Below are 25,103 nucleotides of genomic sequence, written 5' to 3' on the forward strand. Positions count from 1 at the left end.
GTTTTTCTGTTTGGGGTGTTTTTCCAGCTGGTGCTGGGTGTCCTCGTGGAGCTTTTTCCACAAAGGTGGCAGCAAGCTGGAGGAGCAGGGAAACCTGCCTGCGCTCAGTAGTAAAACCCACTGGCAATGCCATGACGCCTCTCCAGACACTGCATCTAAATATAGACTCCTCATTTATTACCCTGCCAGCCGCTGGATGTGGTGTGAGAGGAGCTGGGGGGGCCTGCACCAACGCTCTCCCTCGCCCATGGCTGTGCACAGCCAATGCAGAAGCTCCCATTGGCTTAAACAGGGCGCAGAGCATAAAATAAACCATGAGCCTTCTCCCTGTGTGTCTCCTGAGAAACGGGGCTGGTCTGCTGGTGAAATGCTGCATGTCCCAACCCCCCACTCGGCATCCAGAGCGGTTCAGAGATGTGCTGGCATGATCAGGTCTTGCCTGGGTGGATAAAGATTCCTCCTGTTCCTGGTGAGAGCAGTGGTGGCATCCAGGCATCCCAGAAAAGGATGCTCCGCTTCCCTGCTGATGAAACCCAAACCAGCCACGGATGCCAGTGCTCGACCCAGCTGCCCTTACTCTCTCCCTGGGACTACAAGCAAGGGATTGATTTTGCCAAACAGTCAGGTCACACCAGGATTTGTCCCTCTGTGCACATCCCAGAGGGAAGGAGACATGCCCCAAATTTGCTGGGGACCTGCAGCCCCTGTGATACCTTGCCAAGGTTTTCCTGAGAGACCCTGTTCACTGATGGGAAATGTGGTGCAGGGGGAAATGAGTCAATGCTCAGGGCAGGGAAGGCACAGGAGGATGGAAAACGCATCCTGCATGCCCAGGAGAGCACAAAATCCTGCCAGGCTCAGCTCTGGGACATGGTGTAAAGGCAGCTGCTATGGAGCTGAGGCACGGGCAGGAGCAAGAGGGTGAATCCCGGGATGCTGTAAAACACTGCTGGCTGCTGCCCACACTCACAAGCAGCTGTGAGCTGCTGTGCCATGGCACCATGCCCTGGGAGCAGACCCCACACTGCCCTGCACAGCCTCACACCCTGGACCAAGCTGCTCCTTTGCCCGAGCTCCTTTGGGGGAGCATTCGCGGGGAGGGACTCAGTGGGACCCCAAAGATGCTGCCACAAAAATCCCAGCACTGACCCCAGCCCATGGTCCTGTTAGAGCCATCCCAAGAGATGGCAGAGCTGGTGTGAGCTGCCCACAAGCCTCCTGCCTGGTTAGAGCAAGCCCCTGGGACCTTTTCCTGCTGCTCTCTGGCAGGGATATCAAAGCAAAAGCTCTGTGCAAGAGGCAGAAGGGGCAGGGAGCCATGCTGCCTAAGCCATCAAGCCCAGCCTGTGTGCTTGCTACCTCCATCACCACATCTGGGAAGAACAGGGGTTTTTACTCACTGGGGATGCACTGCAAGCCAGGCACTATCCCTGCGCAGCCGGAAAGCCAGGCTGGGCCGAGGCATTGCTGGCTGCTCGTAGCAGCCATCCCCCCAGCTCTTGGCACTGAGTCCCATTGAGACAGGGCCAAGCAGGATGGGAACTCCAGGCATCCTGCCTCCTGCTGCCGGCGCTCCCGGCAGGCCGGTTCACGCTAGGACACCGGCTCCTGGGTGGCCAAGGCGCCCTGCTGCCAGCACTGTTGGCCTCGGCCACGACTCCTGCCCCCTGCCATGGCACCAGCCAAAGGAAACAGCCCCCGGCTCCCCAGCACAGCCGGTCTTTCCCCCACTGCGCTCATGCAGGGCAGCTGAAAACCCACCCTACAACTGGGGGGTCCTTGATGCCCATGGAGTGTCCCAACTGCCATGGGGGCTGCAGCAAGACTGTTCCTGCCAATGGACCATGGGTACCCACAGCAGCATGGCAGGAAGAGCCCTGTGCCCATGAACATCCCTCAGCCCAGCCCTGGCAACTGTCACCACATCCCCACACTCAGGGTGAGCCGGCCAGTCCCATGGTACATCCCTCAGCCAGATCTTAGAGATGGCAACAGCCCTTCTTTTGGGGGGAATGTCTGGGCTCACAAGGCAGCACATCAAGAGACCTCCCCATGCCTTTGGGGGCTGCTCCCCCTTCTCTCCTCATTCCCTGCTCAGGGACCATCCTGTGCACACAGACTTACAGCAACCCAAAACCCAAACATGATCTCTGGATGACCTCCTCCTCCCTGTGCTGACGTGCTGAAGCAGCAGAGAGGGGACGCGTGGACGCCCTGCTTCTGCCTCCCTCCTCAGCTCAGAGGCCTTTCCCCTGCTTTCCCCATGCTCACAGGGGCATAAACCCTTGGGCAGCAGCTGGTATTTGGGTAACAGGCCAGGGAGCGCTGAGGATGCCGAGCCAGAAGCACGTGCTGCTGTTCTGTCAGGATAGCAGCAGCAGCAGATGCTCCAGGAACTCTCCCACGGCCGCCAGCAAACACCCGTGGGACCCCTGAGTGCAGATGTGAGGGGTAGCAGATGGGGGAAGAGCTGCAGAAGGCTCTGCCCTCCCTGCCTGCAGCTCACTGGGCTGGGGGGGTCTCCTATGGCACCACTGTTTTGCCCACCCAGGACCACAGCTCATTTGGGATGGTGACATGTGCCAGGTCCTCCTGGAGGAAGCACTGTCCCCAGCCCTGATGGGATGCTCTGCAACAGGCTTCTTCACCCTAACCAGCTCATGTCTCCTGTCTGTGCCACCCTCCTCCACTAACAACAGTGACCCTCTCCCACCTTTCCCCGCAGGAGGATTTTGCTAACGCCTGCCAAGGGATTTACCAGGATAAAGGGCTCACTGAGTGCTAACCATATCCGGGAGCTGCTGGCATCCATCCTGGCAGACATCCAGTGCCATCCTGGAGAAACCTCTGCAAAACTCTCCCCCCATGCCTGCCACCCCCTGCCCCACACCCCAGCCATCGACCCTCGCCAGGGCCACGGGTCCCATGGGAGCGAGCTGTGCCTGGGCAGCAAGCACAAGGACATCCAAAGAAGGAAAGGAGCTGGAGGAGTGGAGGAGCCGGCTGGGCTCCCTGGCCAGCCAGCGGCCCATACTGTAAAAGGAGTGGGAACGGGGACTGCACAGCTCTGGCTCCAGTGGTTTTAAGATGGCTGTGAAGCTGAGAGGAGGAGGAGGAGGAGAAGGACATTAACCCTGCCGGCACTGCACTGCAGGCAGGAGCACTGCAGGGAGGGTGAATGGCAGGCTTCCCAAGGCTCCACTGAGCAACAGAGGGACAGGGTCCCCCTGACTCCCACCCGGTACAATGCAGCTGGTGAAACATCCAGGCCTGGCAGTGCTGGGACGGGAGATGCTGCCCTCAGGCCGTGGGAAGGAGGAGGAGGAGGAAAAGAAAGAGGAGAAGGAGGAGGAGGAAGAGGCACGTGGCAGCTGCCTGTGGGAGGGAGGTGACCCTCCATGGGTGCAGGACACTCAGCAGGGTCTCAAAGACCCCTTGAACAAGGACTCCCTGGGAAAGTGTCTTCTCTCTCATGCTGTCCCCAGAAGAGCACCCCATTGGGGGCTCACCAGCACTGGAAGGGCAGGAAAGGGTCTCCCATGGGTGCCACCCTTCTGGGTGCCTGCCTGTCAGCATTGCCATCCTTTGCTAGCGGCTCAGCCGGGAGCAGCAGGGCTGAGCAATGGCTCAGCTTCCCTCCTCTTTTCCCTGTGGACACACACGTCAATAATCACTATTTTGCTACTTAATGTTTTCCTTTAAAAACATTGGGCTTGGCCTTCTCCGAGCGTTTCTGTGGGATTCATCAGGCGGCAGGAACCCAGGCGCAGGGACTGGAGGAGCAAAGGTACCGGGCACTCAACAGCAACTTCCCTTCTCTGAAATTTGTATTGGGCACTGACGTCAAGTAATTATTGAGAATTATTAAGAAAGCATTTAAGAGCGTTGCTTTTGTTGAGGTTTTGTCATTACAATTAGTTTATCGGCCAACAGGACAAACATCAGCCTCTGCAGTTGCTCTGAGTGCAGCAAAGCACCTATAATTAATTTCCCTTTCCGCAGCAAGCGCTCTGCTTTGACCTACCTTGGGGACTTGCCTTTGCAGGTGTGCCAACCACAACAGCCCTGGAAACACCCCACCAAAGGGACCTCAAGAGGCTCTCAGATGGGAACACCATGTCCCCTCCAGCTTGTAAGAGCAACTACGCATGGATAGCAGCCATTGTCAGGAAAGCATCCTGGCCAGATGCCCTGATCCTGGCGAGGAAGCTGCAGGGTTAAGGGGGTTGAGTCCTGTAGTGTCTCCAAGGCCACTCAGCATGCACCCATACCACCCTCTGCCATGTCCCTGGCTCTTATGCCACCCACCATCCCATGCCAGCACTAGCACCTTACCACAGAGCAGCTCGCTGTGGGTGAGAGCTTGGGCACCCTGTCATCTGCAGTTTCCTGATGGGTGACTGCACTGGACCCCATCCCCACTCCTACCAGCACTCTTGTGATGCTCCGTCCTGAGCTCTGGGCTCAGGCTGGGCACAAAACTGATGGGTCAGCCTAAGGAGCGGCTCCGAACATCACCTGGCACAGCTCTGACACTTGCTGCTTCTGCGGGCTTGCAGCTCCTCTCCTATCAAACATGAGTCCTTCCCACTTCACCCCATGGCTGCCCATAACCAGGATGGCCACAGCACAGGCAGGAGGCAATGCATCCCGTCCCAGAGCCAAAATCAGCCAAGGCCCACATGGGTGCAGACTTCAGAGCAGTGGCGCTTTCTCCTTCCCTCTCACCGTGGCTATCACATGTGGTGTTCCACCAGCAGCACAAGAAGAGAATTAATTATCTCCTTCCCGACCTGGGGAAGCGGCTGGCTCCCAGGTGCTTGGCACCAAGAGGCACTGCTCGGGCAGCTCAGTGCTTTCCAGGAGCTACTCCAAGCCCTTTGCACCCTGGCAGCAGCCATCGCAAAGAGCAGCAGGCAGTTGGAGGGGTGAGCTGGGGGTGCCTGGAGATCAGAGCAGCCCCACCAGTACCAAGCAGGAGAGGAGACACAAGATTTGTGCTCAGAGTAGTCCAGGGCATGAATTTACTGCTCCCTTTTTCCTGGGCCCTCTGGCCCAAGGGAACATGACTTCATGGTGGACTTGGCAGTGCTGGGGTAAAGGTTGCACTTGATCTTAAAAGTCTTTTCCCACCTAGCTGACTCTATGGTTCTACGGTGGGGCTACATCCTTCTCTCTTACAGCCCACTCTCCTCTTGCCACCTACTCTGCTCAGCCACATCTTGTACCCTGTCCCCTGCAGGAACTCAGGTCTGGGAGGCCACCATGCAGAACCAGGTTGTGCCTTCAAGATGATGTGATCCCTGCGGAGCAGCACAGCTTCACAGGGACAGGGTCCCTGCACCTCTGCCATCCCATCCCAGCACTCTAGTGCTCCTGCCTGCCGACGGGCTCAGGCCCCATCACACTAAGCAGAACAGGATGGGCACAGGACACAGTGCTTGTAGGCAGCACCAGTGCAGGGCACACTTGGCTATGCTCACATCCAGCACGTGTGGCAGGAGCTGGCCCTGGCAGGTGTGCTGCAGCTCCTGCCTCACCAGCGCATGCACACACGTGCCCATGCAGAGCTGAGGCCAGCAGCCATGTGGCTACTCCAGCACCCAAACCCCAGCGTGTTGAGCACACAAACCCCAGCCTGCCTGGAAGGAAAAGGATGGCTGGGCGACAGGATAACACCATGGGATATGGGGTTGCCTCTGCCCTGGGATGGGGATCACACCTTTGCTCAGGCACAGCCAGGCAAACCTCAGGCTGGTCTCTCCAGCAGCAATTCCTGCCTGCTCCCAGCTCTGCTGGGGCACCAGCAGCTCTTCCTTCCCTGGGAATGATGGGGTGCCAGTAGGGGGTGAGGCTGGTAGGGGTGCTGGGGAAGCAGGCTGCGGCACAGCTACAGCCTGGGAGCAGAGAGTGTCTGCAGCCCTTTCATAGGGCAAGCTGCAGCCCCGGCACTTGCTGCCTGTGCTCCCAGTGCTGGTGCAGCCCCAGTGCATCCACACCCCCGAAGTGCAGCACCAGGAGGGACCAGCAGCCCCCGCTCAGCAAGTGGGTCAGCTATATATAAACACAGCAGCCCCAGCAGCACTGGTACCTTGCACCTTCCTGCCTTGCATCATTGCCACCCTAAAAACCATGGCCTGGAGACAAGCTGGCTCAGCCTGGGCTGTGGCAGCCCTGAAATGCTGCCACATTGCCAGAGGCACTGCTGAATCTGCTCCTTCACAGCCATCACCCCAAGGGCTCCCAGCCCTGTGCCCTGCTCACCAGAGGCAGGGGACCAGGTAGGACTATTGTCCACAGGGTGGATACTCCCATGAGGCCTCTGCTGCAAGCTGTGTGTGTCCTCCTCCACACCAGGCAGGAGGGAGATTTCCACTTCCATTTATCAAAACAAGCCGCCCCAACTCCCAAGCACCAAGTTCAAAGCCCCTCATTATGTCTCGGCAGGCGCACAGGCATGCCTGCACGGCAGCGTGCACACACAAGTTTGGCTCATAGGGTTATGCTGAGCAGCCCTAGCACAGCACATCACAGTGTAAGCACGTTGTGCAGTAAGACCGCAGCAGGGCAGTTTATCCCCAGTGTCCCCAGTTTACTGCACCCCAAGGGCAGATGCCTTCCCTGGTGCAACCTGCAACCCCTCAGCTGCACTGTTGTGGTTTGTGGGTCCAGTAAATCTGGTGCTGGAGCCCAGAAGAAGGCATGGTTTGGGGTGCTTCGGGCTGCTGCCCCCTTCACAGCCTTGCTGGCAGCACACAGGAGGAGAGGGCTGGTGTTCATTCTGCACCGCTGCAAGCAGTCGGAAAAGCCCTTTGCAGCCTGCAGGTCTCCAGTTGTCTACAGTCAACCACCACCAGCCTCTCACCCAGCCTGGAGGGTTGATTATTAGGGAAAAGCACTTTAATGAGGCAGCTTGTTAAAGGCAGGAACAGATTAGCCCAGGAACCCGAGGAACTCTGTGACTGCAGAGCTCAAGAACAGGAGAAATAGGCCTCTCCCTGTCTGTGGCAAGAGATGCTGCCTCAAAGCGGTGGGCTGAACCCATGAAAGCCCTTTCAAAGCCCTGCTCCCTCCCGGGAGTCTGCATGAGCTCTGAAGACATAAGATGCCAGGAAGGGAAGACCACGGCTTGAAAGCTATGAAAACACCCACTGAAATTCAAGTGGAAAGTACTCCAACCCTGATAGTCAAGTTCAGGCACTCCTCCACCACTGATCAAGCAAAATCCCAGCACCAGAGTGGACTTCCAGCAGGGATACTCCAGGCAGAAAGCCTCTGGCATGACACAGCCCCACTGGACAGGAGCAAAGTGGGAGGAGAGGCAAAGGCAAGCAGAGTTCAGAACTACAGTCACCAGAGGAAAATTAACCCTGGAAAAAAAGTCCCATTCCATTTCCCACTACAGGGAAAGGTCTGCAGACCATCTCTTTCCACAGCCAGATGAAACACTGGCGAGTGATGAAAGCACGGGGTGAGCAGGGACCCTAGGATATCATGGTTACCTCAAAGCCACTTGAACAGCAGGGAGAAGAATGAGGCTGTGGAATGGCTGTTATGAATGAAGGTGGGAACATTGCTGCTAAAGATAACTTTTTTGAACAGGTACTATTAATAGCAATACTATGGTGCTCTTTTTTCTGTGCTTTCTGCGAGGCTCTCTGGGGTTGGTGAACACTAATGGATCAGGCCCCGCCACAACCAGCACCAGAGCTATGCCCTCGAGGAATAAGGGCCAGCAACAAGTGGCCGATGGAGCCAGGCACCCGCCACGACAGGGCCGAGATCCCGCGGGAGCCGCTGGCGATGCTGCCACCATGCCGGTTTCCATGACGACTTCAGCACTTGGCGCGAGATGGAGATGACAGGATCAGCCAGGGAAGTAACTGAGCGGAGCTGGCATCCTTCGTCTGCTGCGGCCGGCGGCACAGGGTGAAACCCGGGAGCCTCCGGGCATCTGGGTCCTCCTCTCCTCACAGGGCTGTGCTGGCTGCCGGGTGTCCCTGTGAAGCCTGCCCATCCCATCCATCCCTCCCCAACACCTCCATGGAAGCACAGCCCAGGTCCTCATCCCCAGCCCTGTGCTGGTTGGGTGCACATCCAGCACCAGAGCACCCAGCCAGGTTTGTGCCCCTGGCTCTGGCCCCAGCGCTGCATTTCCACTCCTGGTGGGAATGTGTGCCCAGCAGCACCACCTCCCAGCACACACATCCCTTCACATCCCAAGCTCATGGTGTCGGGGCCAGCCGGCACTGTGGGTACCCAGCTCCCCTCTGCAGCTCAAGGAGATGCTGCGGGCTGGGACCGAGCCTAGCAGTACCAGCCTGCACTAGGACATCCCTGATCCTCACTGAACCTCGGCCTCCACTGAGGCTTTCCCTGGCTTCCAGGTAATCCAAGATCAAGCGCTCCAGCCAGACGTGCTCAGGCAGACAAAGAGGGACACCACAGAGCAGTGAGGAAACCAAACACCCGCAGCACATGACTCCCCAGTTGGCACGGTCCCCCCATCCCAAAAGTCACCAGTGCCAAGCCAAGGAGCGCTCCCAAGGGACCGCATCCCTTGCCAAGCCACCACACATGGCTGCTGCTTTCCCATGCTGCTGGCAAGGAGCATGAAGGGCTGGGACCCCCAGCACATCCTCCCGCAGGATCCTGCCCTTTTATTCCAGCAGTGCAATTAGCCTTGCTGACCCCTGAAATCCTCAGCCTCTCTAAGCAGCCATGCATTAAATCCCGGATCCAAGAGTGGAAATAGACTTCGTAAAAGGCTTATGGCCCTATTTATTACATTTTACGCATGATGGAGTCCGACAGCACGGCAACGGCGCTGTGGTCGGCGCTGGCTCTGCCTCACGCCGAGGCAGATGGACAGGCACGGTCTGGAGCAGGCAGCAGAGCCTCAGCGGGTGTCTCCTCCTGGCCAGGCTTGGGTTGCCGGCTGAGTGCTCCCTCAGACACAGGCAGGCAGGGATATCGATCTAGATGAAAGCTAACACTGCTCTCGGGGCTGGGTAACCGTATCTGCCGCACATTTGTATTCCTTCGAGCAGGGCGGGAGGGCTGCAGCCATCTGCCCAAGTGGCTCGGGGATGCTGGGGATGCTGTAAGCCCTCTGGATGGATCTCCACAGAGCTGCCTTCCCCCATTTCAATGCGCAACCTTCACCTTCTTTGTTTCACCTCCTTGCAAGGGCCAAATAACACAGGCCTGAGCAAGGCATCACCAAAAAGGCAGCATCAGCATCCTTCCTTCAGACCCCAGCCACATCTCCCTAGCAGGGACTGGGGGGCTGCCATGGAGCAGCGCTGAATCTGCCCTTTCCCTACCCATGCGATGGGAGCCAAGAGGCATCACACTGGGGGTTGCAAGGTTGTACAAGGGCACCATCTGACGCTAGCATGTATGTGTCCACCAACACCTCCTGGGGGTCCCACCGTTTAGCCAGGTGACACCTGCCCTAGTGGGATGGGAAGGGGTGGCAGAGGGCATGGTGAGGGGCAGGGATAGGAAGCAGAGAGATGTGGGGGCATGCAGACAGACAGAACCATCACGTGCAGAGGAAGCAACAAGAAAAGTACAGAGGTGAAGGCTCAAATAGCTGAGGGACCCTCTGCTTTTCTGCAGAATAAGGCAGCTTCTGTGCATCTCCACCAGGACCCAAGCCACAAGACAGGTCAGGGAGCCCCTGCAGCAGCACAGGAGCCAGGATCTTGCTGTCAGCACTGCAAGGCAGGCAGAAGCAGAGGGGCACACAAGGATGCCCTCTCCATGCGCTTATAAACAGCCAGCTGCAGAGACCCAGGCAGCACATGTCCCATGCCCCAAGTCCCTGGGACACCAGCATGCACAAATACAAACATCGCCTCCCCAGCTCCTTGGAAAGGACCAACGGCACCCTCATCACAGGGCAGTTGGAGATGTCAGGAGGCAAAAGCAAAGGCCATGTTGTGCACCTCCAGGAAACTCAGTTCTGTCAATACTTGGTGCAATGTGCAAGCCTTGCTGATCCAAGGTGGTACAAGAGAGCCCCAACATGCTACATGGGTAAGCCAGTGAGGTGGTCAGACCACTCAGGCAAACCCATCACTTGTGCTCACTCCAAAGTCAACGAGGGGGCTTGTGTGTATGAAGCAGCAGAAGCGGGTCCACGGGATGTGCACAGTGCCCAGATCCCATCACTGGCCAAGTGTACAGGCCCCAATGCCCATAAGGGTGGGGAGAGTACAACCCTGGCAAGGGGAGCTGGCTGAGGCATCCCTCAGCATTCCGAAGGGTCAGTCCCACACCTTCACTGAAGGAGCTCAAAGGACTGATGCCAGTGGTGCCCCACACACCTAAAGGCAAAAGGACCTTTGCCATTCCTTGCCTCCCCACATTGCAGCAGTGCCTCTGCCTCAGCATCCCTGAACAACCACCTTGAGGAGCTGCAGCCCCACAGGACCCTTCGGCAAGGCAGGATGCGCAGGTTCCACCAAAGAGCTCAGCTTTGCTTCTGTGCTTTGGAGCACGGTTCCTTCCTCCAAGGGGAGGCGATGGCACATTAGCAAACAGCATGTTTGGGCATAGATGGGCTCTGGCCTCAAAAGGTACTGAGACATTTAGAAAAAGCCCTGCAGTCCCCATCTCCACAGGTTCCTGCTCCCTGCCAGCCTGTGCAGCCCAGTCACCGCCACAGGCTCCCCATTGCCCCAGGCTGGCTGCGAGCCCACTCTGTTAATGGCAGGGGAATAACCCCCTGGGTCTGACTGAACGAGGTTTAAATTCCCCCTAACACCAGTCCACAAAGGTCCCATACCCACCAGGGCAGCCTCAGGCAAATCCTCCCTCCGGAGTGGCTGCTATATTTAGGTATCTAAATGAGGCGGAGTGGCTCTTTCCAAAAAATAGTTACTTTGGGTTACATAAATACAGAGCAAAACTTGAAAGCTGTGTTTCCAGGACCTAGCACTGCCATATATGAGCAGCAGGGATGGGGACAGTCTCTCCCCAATAACCTGCCTTTATTTTCATCTCAGCTGGATGTGCAGAGGGGTTCCCAGCTCCTCGGGCAGACGGGCAGCAAGCAAGGAGCGCAAGCTGAGCCCAGGGAACCTGGATAAGTGGACCGTCATGGGCAGCCCCTGGTCACTGCAGGGAGGCAGGGGCAGGGGGGCTGCCAATGTACTGCATCCTGGATGTGCTAACAGAGGAACGGAGAAGGCACTGCAGAGAGCACTGCAGGCAGGGCAGGCAGCGCGGCCGAAAACACAGGCAGGAGGAGGCAACAGAAGTAAATAAACTGAGCAGCTCCAGCCCTCCCCGTCCATGCCTGTCCTCACAGTGCCCCCAGGACATCCCTCCATGCTCAGCTGCTGACTTCCTTCCTGCTGCATCCACTTCCACATCCTGAAGCCTCTGGTCCCATGAGGAGAGCAGACACGCATGCAGGAGCGCATGCAGGAGCGTGTCCCACACACCTACCACTGCTCGCCCCGAGCCCCAGGGCTGCAGGGCAGGGGCTGCCCCTGCTGCCCGCTCAGCTGCTGGGCAGAGCTGGCTGCTGGTCATGAGCGAAGCAGTGTCCCCAGCAGAGCCGGGTGACAACACGCACTATGGGAGTTTCTGGGGACACATACCACATGCTTTCGTTTTCAAAATACATATAAATAGACACACTTATTCCCTCCTAAAAGGACATGGCTACAAGAGGGAAAAAAAAGGCAGCTCAAATACCATCCGACCTTTCAGCCTGAGAAAACCACACGGTTCTCATACACAGGCTTGAGAGCTGTTACCTGGGAAATGGGTTTTAGCATAAAACCCATATGTGCCAGTCTCCTGGAGGGGCCCACATAGAGACAGAAACTTCCTTTTTAAGAAGAACATTTGCAATTTTTTCTTTTCATTATTAGCAGTTAGGTCGTGACTATCTGTGTGGAAGCTTGCTCGCAAGGAGAAATGAAGCTGCTTGGATTAAACCTCCAGCTCCTGCTATGCAGAGCTCTGGGGTTTGTGCTGAACAAGGGAAGGTTTAAAAAGCCTCCTGTCACCCTCCAGCCCTGATCCTCCCAGCACACAGGCCACAGCTCTCCCAATGCTGCCAGCCCAGAGAATGCTGCTCTGCCTGGGCAATGTGTGGGGAGCCAAAGGAAAGCACCATGGCTGTCCCATCAGCAGGAGATGCTCGCAGAGGGGTGGCCTCTGCAGGGGAAAGAGAAGACAGAGCCTGCCCCTGCCTTAGCCTCCAAGAGAGCTGTGTGAATGCCACGTTTTACACCCCCAGCTCCTTGCTGTTATCCAAGCACATGCACAACACCACCAGCTGCAGTCACCGCTCTAACCCAGCCCGGCTGCTGGGGGGCTCAGTCTCACGTGCATGCAAAGGGTCATGGCAGTGTCCTGCTGGGATGTTTCCTGAGAGACCCCACGGCTACATTTGCACTTTCTTCATTAACAAAAATAACATAACTTGCTCCCACTTTGGCTAAAAGCGAAGCAAGAAAGTGCTTGGCAAGAGGGTGGGGACAGGACCATGCTCTCCTGCACCCCAGCTCTGTGTGCACCCATGGGCAGCTGTGGCCATGTGTCCCCTCGTGGCAGGACAATCGGGTCCCCAGCTGTCACTTGCATGGGGTGAAACCTGCTTACCGCCCTCATCCAGGCAGGAGGGAGCAGAAGAAACGCGGTTAGCGGCAGCCAGGCTTCCTTCCGTGCGCAGGGCGCAGCGGCCAGCACGCTGCTCCGGCTGCAGCACCGGCCTGCGGATGCTCTGCCCAATCCCCTCCATCTCTCCCCCGCCACAGGATTTCCTTGCTCCTGATGTGCACGAAAATTAGGAAATGAGGGTTCCTTGGGGACTAGGTGGGGAAGGCAGCTTCCAGCGCAGGGGGGGAGGATGACACCTCCACACCCCTCGCTTGCCGCCCCATACGGTGGGGTCGAGCAGGGTCCTGCAGCCTCCCCACACAAAGGCCGAGGAAGCAGAAGCCACAGCAGCGGTGAACTTGCTGCAAACTGAAACAGGAACCGAGGAGCCTGACCAGCGGCGCTGGCTCAGCACAAGGGGCTGCTGGGGCCGGCTCCCTGCCGCTGCAGGCAGCGACCGCAGGGCGCAGGAGCACAGAAAGAATTTAGAAAATGCATCTCAGTCAAGATACGCTGCCCTGAAACCATGGTCCCTGAGAGAGCTCATCCGATCCTCTGCCACCTCAGCACAAAAACATCCATATCAAGCATGTTCCCCCGGGTCTCTGGGGAGGGGAGGAGTGTCACATCAGCCCTCCCGCTGCTCTGGGGTCTCACCCGCTTCAGCCTCATCACATCGGCTGCCCCTCGCCAAGGGCTGAGGCCTCCTGCTCCCCACTGCGATGGCAAACGCCTGCCTGCTCGCTGCCTGGTGCGGCGTGGGTACAGGCAGGTATAAAAAGCTCCTGCGATACTTCAGCAGGACCCTCCTCACGCTCCCTGGCAAAGCTCCTGGTGCAGGGGCACTGGGAGGCACTCAGTGCCTGCCGGCTTTGCCTTGGGACAGCAGGGATGCAAGATAAGCAAAGTATTCCCCCTAAGCCCCACATTGCTGCCCAGGAGGCAGTCATGATCAAAGGTTAGTCTGGCTACTGGATGGGGCCATCCCAAAGAGCCCCCAGGGCTGCCAGTCTCCACACTCCCCACCAGCAGATAACCAGACTTGCTGCACGGGGAACCCCTCCCGGGGGTTTTCCAGCTCTTTCAGGACCAAAGGAGATTTCCAGCTTTTTTCTTTCCCAGTCAATTCTGAAGTGAATTGGTTTTAACACAGCAATTTGCAGCAGCTCAACCCTGGCTGCTGCCTCTGCCCAGGAGGTGCAGCAAAGACAGAAGGGAGCAGGGTGATGAGACCCTGAGTGCAGCCGGATCTGTGCAAAGTCCTCTGGCATTTCTCAGAAGCTCCCATTATAAAAAACACAGTAAATAAATAAATAAAGTTTTGTGAGCCAGGGTTCAGGAAAAGTGCTGAAAAGCAGAACAGCCAAGAGATAAGGGAAGGGAAACACATTGGCTGGACCATCACGACTGCCCCTAGAATTAGGTCACTACCTCACCTGACCACTCGCCCCATTAACTTCAACCTTTACTCTCTGGCTCGTTACTACTAGCAGAGGCAGCTTCAAACATCCTCTTCCAGGCACTCACAAGAGGGTAGCTCACCAGGGAGGTGGTGGGAACCTGCCCTTCCCACACAGCATGCAGGCAGGGAACCGCTGCCCGCTCTGAGGTACAGGCAAGGGGCTGCCAGACCGTGTCCCCCCGGGAGCAGCAGCGCATCCAGGACCATGGCGGTTGGCCCTGCACGGCCACGCTGGCCCTGTGCATGTACAAAGTTCCCCCTCTGCGAAATCACTTCAGGCTGCCAAGCAGTCACGAGAAGCGTAAGCCCGCGCAGGGTTGCCATGGAGCGGGGCTCGGCTGCGGGAGCCCGGAGCCGATCCCTCTGGCAAACGCGCTTCCCAGCCGAGGCTCTGTCGGTACCTCGTGCCCCTGCCTCCTCTCACCCCTGCTCCTCTGCAGTGGAGAGTGAATGCAACATGCGTGATCCTGGTGGAGCCTTACCTCTGGGGACAGCCCCTTCCTTCCCCGGCAGAGCCAGAACCTCCTCCGTGCTGCAGAGCCCCATGGAGAGCTGAGCCCAGAGCACCCTGCAGGGATGGTGCCCCTCATCCTGGTGACACCATCTCCCTGAGCCCCTCACCCCGGTGACACCATCTCCCCGAGCCCCTCACCCCGGTGACACCATCTCCCTGAGCCCCTCATCCTGGTGAGGATCTCTGGGACACCATCTCCCCAAGGCCAGGGGCAGGCAGAAGCAGCAGTGGCTTCGGTGGTATTTGCCCCGCAGGCACCACACTAGCAAAGGCATAGACTGTCCCTGGAGAATGCCTCTGCCCCAGGCTGGTGTCCCCGAGCTCCCAGGAGGGCTGGTACATGCTGGCCAGGGGGAAGCTTGCCCTTGCCACAAGCTCCCATGCTCTGCCACAAGCCAGCCCCCAGCCCCACCAAAGGGAATTTGAGAGCCTGGTGGGCTCCTGCACCTCGGGAGCAGCAAGCAGCAGTGGTCAGCAGCACCGCAAACCAGCCCCACAGACACATTTCTCAAAGCCAGGAAGAAGGTTGGGGCAGGAAAGGCACCCCCTGGGCAATTTTCATAGGACAACCAACAGTCCTGAAGTGCCAGAGCAAGTGGAGTTTGTAGCTACAAAGAGGCTTTTGACATTGGAAAGGTTAATGTAAGAGAGAGATCCGTCTCCCTCACAAAGCTCCCTTTGCTGGAGGCACTAGGTTGAGACCTTAATTATTCACCTGTTGGAGAGGTGCCTTTCCATTACGGCATGAGACATGAGCAGGGATGCACAGGCAGCAGCGAGGAAAGCCCATGACGTGGGGCAGCCCTGGGCCTGCCAGGCTGGGGAGCACCGGGGTGTCTGGTCAGAAGCAGGGGGTAAAGACGGGCAGGGGTGTGTGGATGCTCTCCAAGGGGCTAGATTTGAGGCCAGCCCTCCTTTCCTGAGCCACTGGTCTCTGCTGCTGAGGCTCAGCAGCACACGGAGCTCACCACCTCCTGCCGCGGCTGCAGCATCCCAGCAACCACCATCCCTGCTTTGCAAACGTATCCACTGCTGACTGCCACCATCCATAACATGTTGCCAACGTGCCACAGCCACCTTGCAGTGCTTTCCTGGGAGAGCAAGGGGGTTTCCAGCCCTAGCAATGCAGTAGCAATGCTGCCAGGCTGGAGACACATTCTACTCAGGCCCTTGGGCTGTCTCAGCTACCCAGACACCCCCCCACATACAGATTTGACAGAGAAGCCACAGCAAAAGCAGCATATTGGTCTGATTGATGAGCACTATTAGAAATCAGGGCTGAGTCCGCACCTCATGACTAGCAGCGACAACCCACCCAATGGACCTCTTTTCCACTGAGGGCTTCACTGTGCCTTTTGCATTCATCAATGGATTAAGCTGTTAGCAGGAGGCTGAGAAGTTAAAGAGCGAATATTGTATTTCGGTTCCTGTGATCTTTAAACATCTCGCCGAGAAACAGCCTGGTTGTTTTTTTCCCCCTGCTGCACTTTGTTTGGGGTTTTTAAACAAATCGAAGCCATAAGTCAAACCGCTCCTGCCTCTCGCAGGGATGCTGAGAGGCTCTGGCTGCTCCCGGCAGAGCTGCCTGGCTGGCACTTCCCAGCGCCTGGTGCCAGCAGACAGACCAGCTACAACCAGCTTCATACCTCTGAGCAGCGGAGTTGCACAAAATGGATTAAGCGGGCCCAGAAATGACAGGTTTTGAGTCGCAGCAGAACAGAATCACTTTTATTTGTTGTTGTTAGCAAGGGAGAAGGAGCTGGCAGGAGAAAGGCAGATGTCAAGTAAAAAACCCTGATTTTCCTTCTGTAGCAATGCAGGTACCACGTGAATCATCGCTGTCCTCAATATGTAAATAGAGGTTAGCAAGCATCCTCAGCACGAGCCCATATAACTAAGGGACCGATGCAAATATCTATGTCAGACCTTCACCATGCATCTCCCAAGAGCCCTCCTGGAGAGGAAGGGATCATTGGGCAGCTACAAGCACCCAACTGCGCCTTTCTCAAAACCTACTGCAAAAGCAGAGAACTGGGGAGGAACACGAGGCAGAGAGGAGGAGAGTCAGCGTTCCTCAAGATTTCCATGAAGGAAATGGCTATTGATGATCTCGTGGCCTCCTGACACTGCAGCCTCTCAGGACAGCCTGGTCTTGTGCTTGAGCACTGGGGTCTTTGCAGAAGCAGCTTTCGGGCTTCAATGAGAAGTCAGGAACCCAGTTGTAAGCAGAGGCTCGTACAGTAGTAATGGGGAGAGACGTCAGCAGGCAGCGCGGCCCGCCTCCCGCTCCCAGTTATAAACCAGGCATGTGACAGCAGCCAGGGCTGGAGCCTTCCCTGCAGTTTCATCAGAGGTTAAGGTACAAGCACAACACAGCTTACAACTTCAGGCATTTCTTAAGCAAATGCATGCAAATCATCGCTGGGGGAAGGCTTTTTTTCCTTCCTCCCCGTTTTTTCTTCTCTTCACCCTGGCTTTTAACCCCCTGCGCACGTGGGGACAGAGGAAATGCAATTATCAGCAGCAGGCGCCGGGTGGGAGAGCAAACACTGGCTGCACACCAGAGGGAACCTGCAGCGGGCTGCAAGAGCCCTGTGCTGCACCTTATGCACCTACAGGCACAGACCAGCACTAACTCAGTGCATAGCTATGCTGCTCCCCGCAATGTAATGCACGTATGGGAGAGGGAGAAAGAAAGAAGGGATGGGCACAGCAAACCCTATTTCAAGAGATGCCATAAAAACGCTCTTATTTCATCGCAGGCCATTTCACACTCCCAAATTTTGCAGGGGATGTTCACAACATGGTGGTTTTGCACCAGAGAAAGATGACAATTTGCAGGATTATATTCTTCCCCCCCCCCCCCTTCTAAGCAGTCCCTTTTTAGAATAAGATTCCTAAATTGGCACATCAAATGCTGACCAAAAAGCAGAAAAAGAAACAAGCCTTCAGATGCGTGCTGCAATCTTGAGCTTTTCATTTCACACTAAGCAGGCGGAGAACAGACAGGTTATTGCAGGGAAGTGGAGCCAGGAACTTTCACCTGCACAGGGAGCGATGGGGCTGGTGGGAGCTGCAGCCTTTCTGCTGGGGATGGCATCCCACACAGCCAGCCTCCTCTCCCCTAGCCAACAATTCTCTCAGCAATACTAAATCCGTCCACATCAGAAAACACAAACCGCTTACAAAACCTTCTCAGCCCACTTCTCACCCCTCCTGACCCCCGTGCTGTAATCAACCTGTCAGCAGATCTTCGTTAACCACCGGACCTGCCGCCTGCCCCCCGCTCTGCTCCCAAGCAAGACGCCCCGCTCCCATGCCAAGCCGGAGCGCTCCAGAGCTGGTGCAGGCAAGGAGAGGTGTCGGGACTACATCAATCTAGCTGGTGGCAAGACTTGCCTGGTTCTGTCTGGCACACGCACCAGGGGCAAATCTGATTTACCAAGTCTTGAGACCTTATTTGTTTTGAACCCAAACAGCAGGATTAGTCCCCGTCCCATTCCCAACACACACACACACTCCTGCTGTTTGCAATCCCGAAGCTGAACTGGTGAGAGAGCAAGGGTTGGGATGAATGTGCTAGCTTCACAATCGAAGCTATTTTGTAATCTGTGGTTATGAAAGTGAAGGGCTGGAGGGATGATATATAACTACAGAAAACTCTTCCCACTTGCACCAGGCTCATCAATCCCACTGCAAAATGCGCGGTTGTGCTCCCAGATCAGTGCCGGCTCTCGCCGCTGCCCTGCTCATTGTATAGTGCCTCTTCACCCCCCAAAATGGAAAAGCATGCAAGCCCTATAGCCAGCACTGCTCACTCTCGTGATCGAGCGGGAGCTGCCAAGGAGCCTTAATCTGATTTTCATACCCAGCTCCATCCAGAAGGGAGCACATCCAGATTTCGGGGCCGCTGACTCGCAGCACCGAGACCCTTCTCCCTGCTAAACCCCCCCTCCCCAAACCTCCATCCCCCAGGATCCCAGCCCGAATGCGTGTAACTGACGCTCGGCATGACTCATCCCACAGCCCCGCTCCATCACCCCTGCGGAGCCCCCCCCGGCGCCCTGCACCGCGGCCTCCCCCTCCCCACCACTGCAGGGGGGTGCTGCAAAGGAGGGGAGGGGGGACTGTGCCGAAACCACCAACCCATCAACTTCTCTCTCCTCTCTCTTCTCCCCCCCCCCCCATTTCCCGCAGAACCGGGGGGGGGGGGGGGGGGGGGGGGGGGTGCCGCGGGAGTCCACGTGCGAGTGGTGCTGAAAGCGGCGTTGGGGCTGCGGGGTTGGTGCCGCGCCGGGGCTGCCCCGAAGCCACGGGGAGGGGCGCGTAGAGACCCGCGGGGCCGGCAGGGTTCCCCCTGTGTTCCCCCCCCCCACCCTCTACTGCCCTCCTCTGCGCATCTGTGGAGCAAACGGGACCCCCGCAGAGCCTCCGGGCTGCTGCGGGAAAAGCCGGTCCCTGCACCCCCACCACACCGGAGGAGTGCAGACACCGTCTCTTCCCGCAGGAGCGCCAGGAAGCGGGGGGGCTGCCGGTTCCCCCCCGTTCCATGAGTTGCACGCGCTGTGGAGCCGGGCAGCAGAGCCCCCCCTCCGGCCCGCCCTACCTGGCTGTCAGCGAGGTAGCTGAAGACGAAGGAGGAAAGCTCCTCGTCGAGCAGAGCGCTGCAATCCGGCCCCGGCTCCGCCATCTTCCACCTCCGGCTCGGGCTGAGGCGGCACCGAGCATGCAGCAGGCGCGGCGGCGGCGGGGAGCCGGGCGGCCGGTGGGGCGGAGCCGCCTGCAGCCCCCGCCCGCCGGCAGCGGGAGCGGGGCGGGGAGACCCCCACGGCTGCGGGGTGCGCATGGGGCACCGGCAGCGTCCCGCGGGACCCCTGCCCACCGCTCCGCCACCCAGAGACTGCCGGCCCTTAGAACTGGGGGCTCCCCGACAGCCCCGTTAAGCCACATGAAGCCTGTGCGCAGCACGTCGGGCTGAGGGTCACATCCAGGCTCCGGGGGGTCACCTCATACGGCTGGCAGACACGTGGGGCAGCTTCCCATGGGAAGCACCACTGTGTACACCTTAGGAGTGACAGCCCTTAAAAGTGGGGATACCCTGCAGCACCTAACAGTCCCTACATCACTGCATATATATATATATGTATACATATATATGAGATATATAAACCCTGGGAGGAGTGTGTTGTGCTGAGGGTCATGTCCAGGCTTGATGGGTCTGCACTGGATTGGGACCAGGTGGCTTGACAGCAAAGAGCAACAAGGAGCAAAAGATCTTCAGGTTTCCCTTGTTTTCTTCTGCATGCCCACTGCTGCTGCTAGCATCTTGCTGTCGTGCAGGTCACTTTTCTGCCTGAGGTTTTGAGATGTATGCTAAAAGCCCTTTCAGAAATAACGATGGGACCAAAAATCTCATGAATGTTCTATTTACTTACCCACAGCAATTACATGGGAAAGAGCAGGGTTTGGCCCTGCAGTCTGAATTAGATGATACACGATGAACCAAGTGGCAACACCTACAGCTTAATGGCTCCAGATCCTTAAATCCCCTCAGGTGGCTCAGATGGGCCTGCAGGATCAGCGTAAATGGCTGGTGAAGCAAAGTGATATGAAGTGAGTTAGGTAGAGAGCTGTGTCAGACTCTGATGGATGAGCTGAAGGTGCTTCATCCCCTGGTAGGAAAGGCTTGCTGCCTGCCTGCCTGTCTGTGTTCTTGCCTTGCTTGTGTTTCAAAAGGAGAGCTCTTTCCAGCCCTCCAGCTTCCCTTTGGTTCAGGATGCGCTGTGAGCACCAGGCAATGTAGCAACATTGGGTTTTCCCTGGTGATCCTCAGCCTTGCACCAAAAGATGTCACCAGGCAGCATGTGTTGTTTGGCTGATGAGAGCGGGGGACAGGGGCTGCTGGGATGGGATAAAGCAAGAAAGAAGCTGCCATCAACTGATTACTGCTGTGAAGCACTGAAGCAGGTACCCAAGGTGCTTTTCAAGCTGCAGCAAGGAAGCTGCTCTCCCCAGGCATGGAAGCTCTGGGCCCAGCAGCGCCACTGCCAGGATGCACAGCTCTAGGGGGGCCGAGCGGCATCGGAAGGGCCTGGAGAAGGAAGTTGCATTGCTCTGGAGCACGTGCAATTCCTTGCAGATAAGGCTCCAATTCCCAGTTGACCCTGCTGGCCAATAACCTGGAATGTGTTCTCCCCCTAGTCCATCCTTTGTAGGAGAAGCTAGTGCTGTGGAGAGAGGAGGTGGGCTGGGAACAGGAGGGATGTTTGCCCCACCAGAGGAGTGGAAGGCCTCACCGTAAAAATGGTCTCTCAGGAGGAATTTGTTGCACAAAAGGCGAGGTTCTTACTTGAGTATCTCGTGATTTCCTTTATTCCAGTTGTACGCAAATAGGAAGTAACCATTCATGGGAATTTAGTGAATGGTTGCTCTGAAATCAAGTTATGCATAGCTGTGTGTTTCAGAAATACCTTTTCCTTTCTGGTGTGTGTGCTAGCATAATTCCTCTCTCCTTGCTTTCTAACCCAAGAAGATGAGCCCATTCCAGCCCAGAGGGTGGCAGAAACGGGCATCTCAGTGGGGTGGACGTGCTGCTAGTTCTGGGTTTCAGTAGGGTCCTGGAGGACGAAGTGCAGTTGCTGACGTGGCTGCAAGTTGGTGTTAACATGTTCCAGCTTATACTCCTGACTGCTCTGGACTTTTGCACAGCTCTGTGCCTTTTTGGGGGTTTTCACCTATAGAACAGAGATCACATCACTTCCCTGTGCCCTGGAGCTTCAGGGGGGATTGGTTGAATAACACTCATGAAAAGGGTTTCAAAAGCACCAAGAGAGAGGCAAAGCAGGACAAGATGTTATAGCTGGTGTTGTGTCCACTTCCTTTAGAAGGCAGTCATGTGGCGGCCTCAGAAATACCCACCATTGGTAGAGAGAGTGATCCCCAGTACTTCAGTGCAGTGACATGGATGGGACGTTATATTCCCTGTGTGCATGCACCCTTCCCTGTCTGCACGCAGAGTGAGTGTGCAGTTTGGCTCACAGCTTTCCTCCTAACCCAGACCTGAGCTTTGTGAGCAGGAGAGCTGCCAGAGCTCTGGCTTCTGCTGCTCCCTGTGTTTATATACACACAGAGGTGTCAGCCACAGCCCGGCAGGAATAAGTCCCCTCGTGCCCACCCCTCGCATGCAAGCCCTGGCTAAGCCGTAGCGCTCCATGGCACCGTGCCGGCGCTGCAGCCAGCCGCAGCAACACGATGCTAACCCCGGACAGGCCGAGGATAATGTTACCGAGGTAAAATATAACAGGAAAAGCCCGCAACTGCCCTTTCAAACCGGCAGAGAGTGAGTAATGTCATTAGGCCAGCGGTCAGGAGGGGACAGGGTTTGAAGGTACCCTTAGCCTGCCAAAGGCCAACTGCGGGACAGGGGCAGGAGCCAATGAGCGGCGGCTGGGCAGGAGACACCCCGCGCTGTGCAAACTCCCGCCTTCGCTCTCGTGTTGCAGCTGCCCCTGTTTGTGGATGGGAAAATGTTGTAAGGACCGGGCAGTGAGAGGCAGCGGCAAATGGGGCTCCTCCGGGTTACACCATCCCCCGCACATCGTGGGTCCCCAGCAGCCCCCCGCGCTGGGACAGTCACCCCGTGGCACCGACATTAAACGCGGCCCCAGGGAGAACTTGTGTGGGGCACCGGGGAAGGGGGCTCTGTGCTGGCCGGGGGGGGGGGAAGCCGAAGCGGAAGATGCCCCCGAGGCTTTCCCGAAGTCCTCCCCTAAAGCAGCCTTCATTCATGTGTGCCGTTATGGGAGGCGCCGCTCCCCACGGGGCAGGAGTGGTTAGCAATGCCGTGCCACTGGGTTTCACTGAGTTGCTGTGCTTGGCTCCTTTCCATGAGCTCTGGTTTTCTTTCTCCTCAGCCCTGCTTGGCACTCGGCTCGGCCTTGTCCTTCACCTGAAGTCACCCGGCGCAGGGACCTCGTGTCGCTTTACCTCCGTGCTCTCTGTGTCTGGTGGCTCCTGATCAGCCATGTTCCCTGGGGGCTCCTGCCTCCCCTTCCTCCTCCGTTTATGATGGGAGGGCTCTGTCGTGCTTAGTGCCAGCAAGGAGTGAACCCCTGGGAATGTATCACTGGGCAGCATGGCCCCTCACTCCCCACAAGCCTGGATGGAAACTGCCCCTCTGCTCTCAGGCTGATGTCCACAGGGCTGAGAATGTGGCCTCTTGAGCTGGAGGGGACTTGGGGTAAAAAAGAGTGGCTTCAGAGTACACGTGGGTGCTGGTTGGGCTCCTGGCTCTGAGCTCCAGCCTGTACAGCTGGGGCTGTGCTCATTCAGAGGTTGCTATTCCCATTCCAGCATCCCCACGCACCATCTGGAACAGTGCTCCGCTGTGTCAGCAAAGCCCCTTGTGCACAGGTACCATATCTGCCTACGTCATGGAGAGACTCCCATTCCCCTCTCCAGAGTGTACCCGTGCCACCAAACTGGGCTTGCCACAGCTCTCTTTCCATGGAGCAGAGACTCACTCAGGCTGCTCCAGCCCAGCAGAGGAGCCCATGGCCAGCACTGAGGCTGGGAAAACACACACACACGGGGTGATGATGTACAGGGCTCCATTTTGCCCCATTCTGCCCCATTCTGCAGCCTGCCCCTCTCCAAAACTGCAGCCTTTTGCTGTGGAGCTAAAGCCATGCAGTTACTGCAGAGGAAACCTGTGAAGAGAGAAATGTGGTGGCAAAGGAGTATGAAGGGGGTTGTGGATGAGCTATTGAAACAGATGGGAATTTCCTGGAGCAAGCAGCAGAGTCCAGGCAGCGCAGGGAAGGCTCCTGCGCAATGGCTCATGCTGCCCACCAGCAGTGTGGGATGCCCATTGACTCCTTATGGCGTTCCAGTGATTCACTTGGCCACAGGAAGCAGCACATGGCCCTTCTGCCTGGGGATGAGAGCCCAGTAGCATCCCTCGCTGTATCTGAGGGAAGGAGCCCTCTGTCAGAGACCCTGCATGGCTCTTTCTGCACTGCCTGACATCCCTCCATGGAGAATCCAGCCTGTAGCCAGCCACCAGCATGCAGGGACCAAAGGGCGATGCACCAAATGGCATGTGTCCCTTGTGCTGACTCTTCTGCAGTGGCTGAACTCGGCTTCCCCGCTGCACTGTGTCACTGGTGGCTCTCACACTGCGCTGATGGTGTCTGTCAGAGCACACTGATGCCACCCCGCTGTCCCCTCGCTGGCCTGCCTTGTCCCTCTGCCTCCGGTCCTGGTGGTGCTGCTCGGCCTCTCCTCCCTGCTCATCCCTGCCTAGCACCAGGAGCTGGGGTGTCTCCTCCATCCCCATCATCCTGCTGCCGGATACTCCTCTGCTCTGCTCCATGGGAAGAGCAAGGGGCAGGGGGGAGGCTGGCTGAGACCCAGATTGACCTCATCCTCCTCTGCTGATGCTGGCTCCAAGCAAGGCGACTCCTCCTGCCTCTCCCTGGAGGATGCTCAGAGTCTGGGGGCTGCCATCACAGTTTCCTCTTCCTCTTTCTGTTTAACTGTCTTCTCCTGGAGACACGCCATGATCATCAGAGCAGATCCCAACCCCCTGCACCATCTGAGCTGGCCAAGAGAGTAAGCAATGAAGGGAGCTGCTTTGGATCCCCAGCGCTGCCGAGCAAGGACTTGCTGTTCCTCAAGCAGCCGTTGCTGGCAGGGATGTCCATGGGCATCTTCCTGCCTTGTGGATCCCAGCCCAAGGCAAGCACCAGCCAGGCTGTCCCCGTCTGTCCCCAGGCCCCCATCCATAGCTTTCTCTCCACACCACATCCCCTGCCCTCCTCACCAGCTACCCAAGCATCCCCCATGGCGATTGGCCATCATTGTCCCCACGTACTGCACCCCCAGCCTGGGCCCCAGTGATGGGAAGGGGCTGGTTGTCAGATCCTGGCTCCCCCTGACAGCAGGCACTGTTGTTAGAGCACAAACCCCTTGCCAAGCATCCCCTCCTGCTCCCTTTGCCAACCTAGTGAGCAGAGCTGCCCGCAGCACTTTGGGGATGGGGCTGTGTGCTCAGTGGGGCTGGAAGCTGGGGTGCCAAGGCAGCAGCCACTGGCACATCTCCTGGACCTGCGCAGACACCATTCTGCTGTTGCTCAGCACCTCAGGACCATGTCTCTGGGCAGGAGGCACTTCAGCTCTAGCCAGCACTATAAATAAAACCACAGTCTTTAATCCCGCCAAATAGGTTCTCATTGATTTTACCTATTCCTCCTCCTCCCTCCTACATCCCTTTGATATGTGAAGTCAGCTGCAGAGGAGCTCAGGGAGCTGCCAGCCTGGCAGGGAAAATGCCACCACCCCCCCACCCCCCCCCAGGCCCTCTGCCCAAAGATAGCTGCTCTCCCCTGGTTTTTGGTCTCTGAACCCACAGCACCGCTGAAGGAGGAGAAACAAAGCTCCCCAGTGGAAGTTTGCTGGCTAATTATTTATACATGTCCTCCTGATAGTGCAATTGCCAGCAGT

General features: G+C 57.3%; 1 protein-coding gene across 1 annotated transcript in view; it reads right to left on the minus strand.

The window, feature by feature from the left end:
* The window catches only part of PPARGC1B (PPARG coactivator 1 beta), a 44,064-nt gene extending 24,698 nt beyond the window's left edge, over positions 1 to 19,366 (minus strand). The window contains exon 1 of the mRNA XM_061456613.1: positions 19,207 to 19,366. Coding sequence (XP_061312597.1) covers positions 19,207 to 19,290 — 84 coding nt within the window. The 5' untranslated portion in view covers positions 19,291 to 19,366. The remainder of the gene's footprint in view (positions 1 to 19,206) is intronic.
* Positions 19,367 to 25,103: the final 5,737 nt, after the last annotated feature.

Source organism: Pezoporus flaviventris, unplaced genomic scaffold (genome assembly GCF_033815535.1).
Source record: "Pezoporus flaviventris isolate CSIRO_AGI_PZ_B2104156 unplaced genomic scaffold, CSIRO_AGI_Pfla_v1 ptg000023l, whole genome shotgun sequence".
Lineage (NCBI taxonomy): Eukaryota > Metazoa > Chordata > Aves > Psittaciformes > Psittacidae > Pezoporus > Pezoporus flaviventris.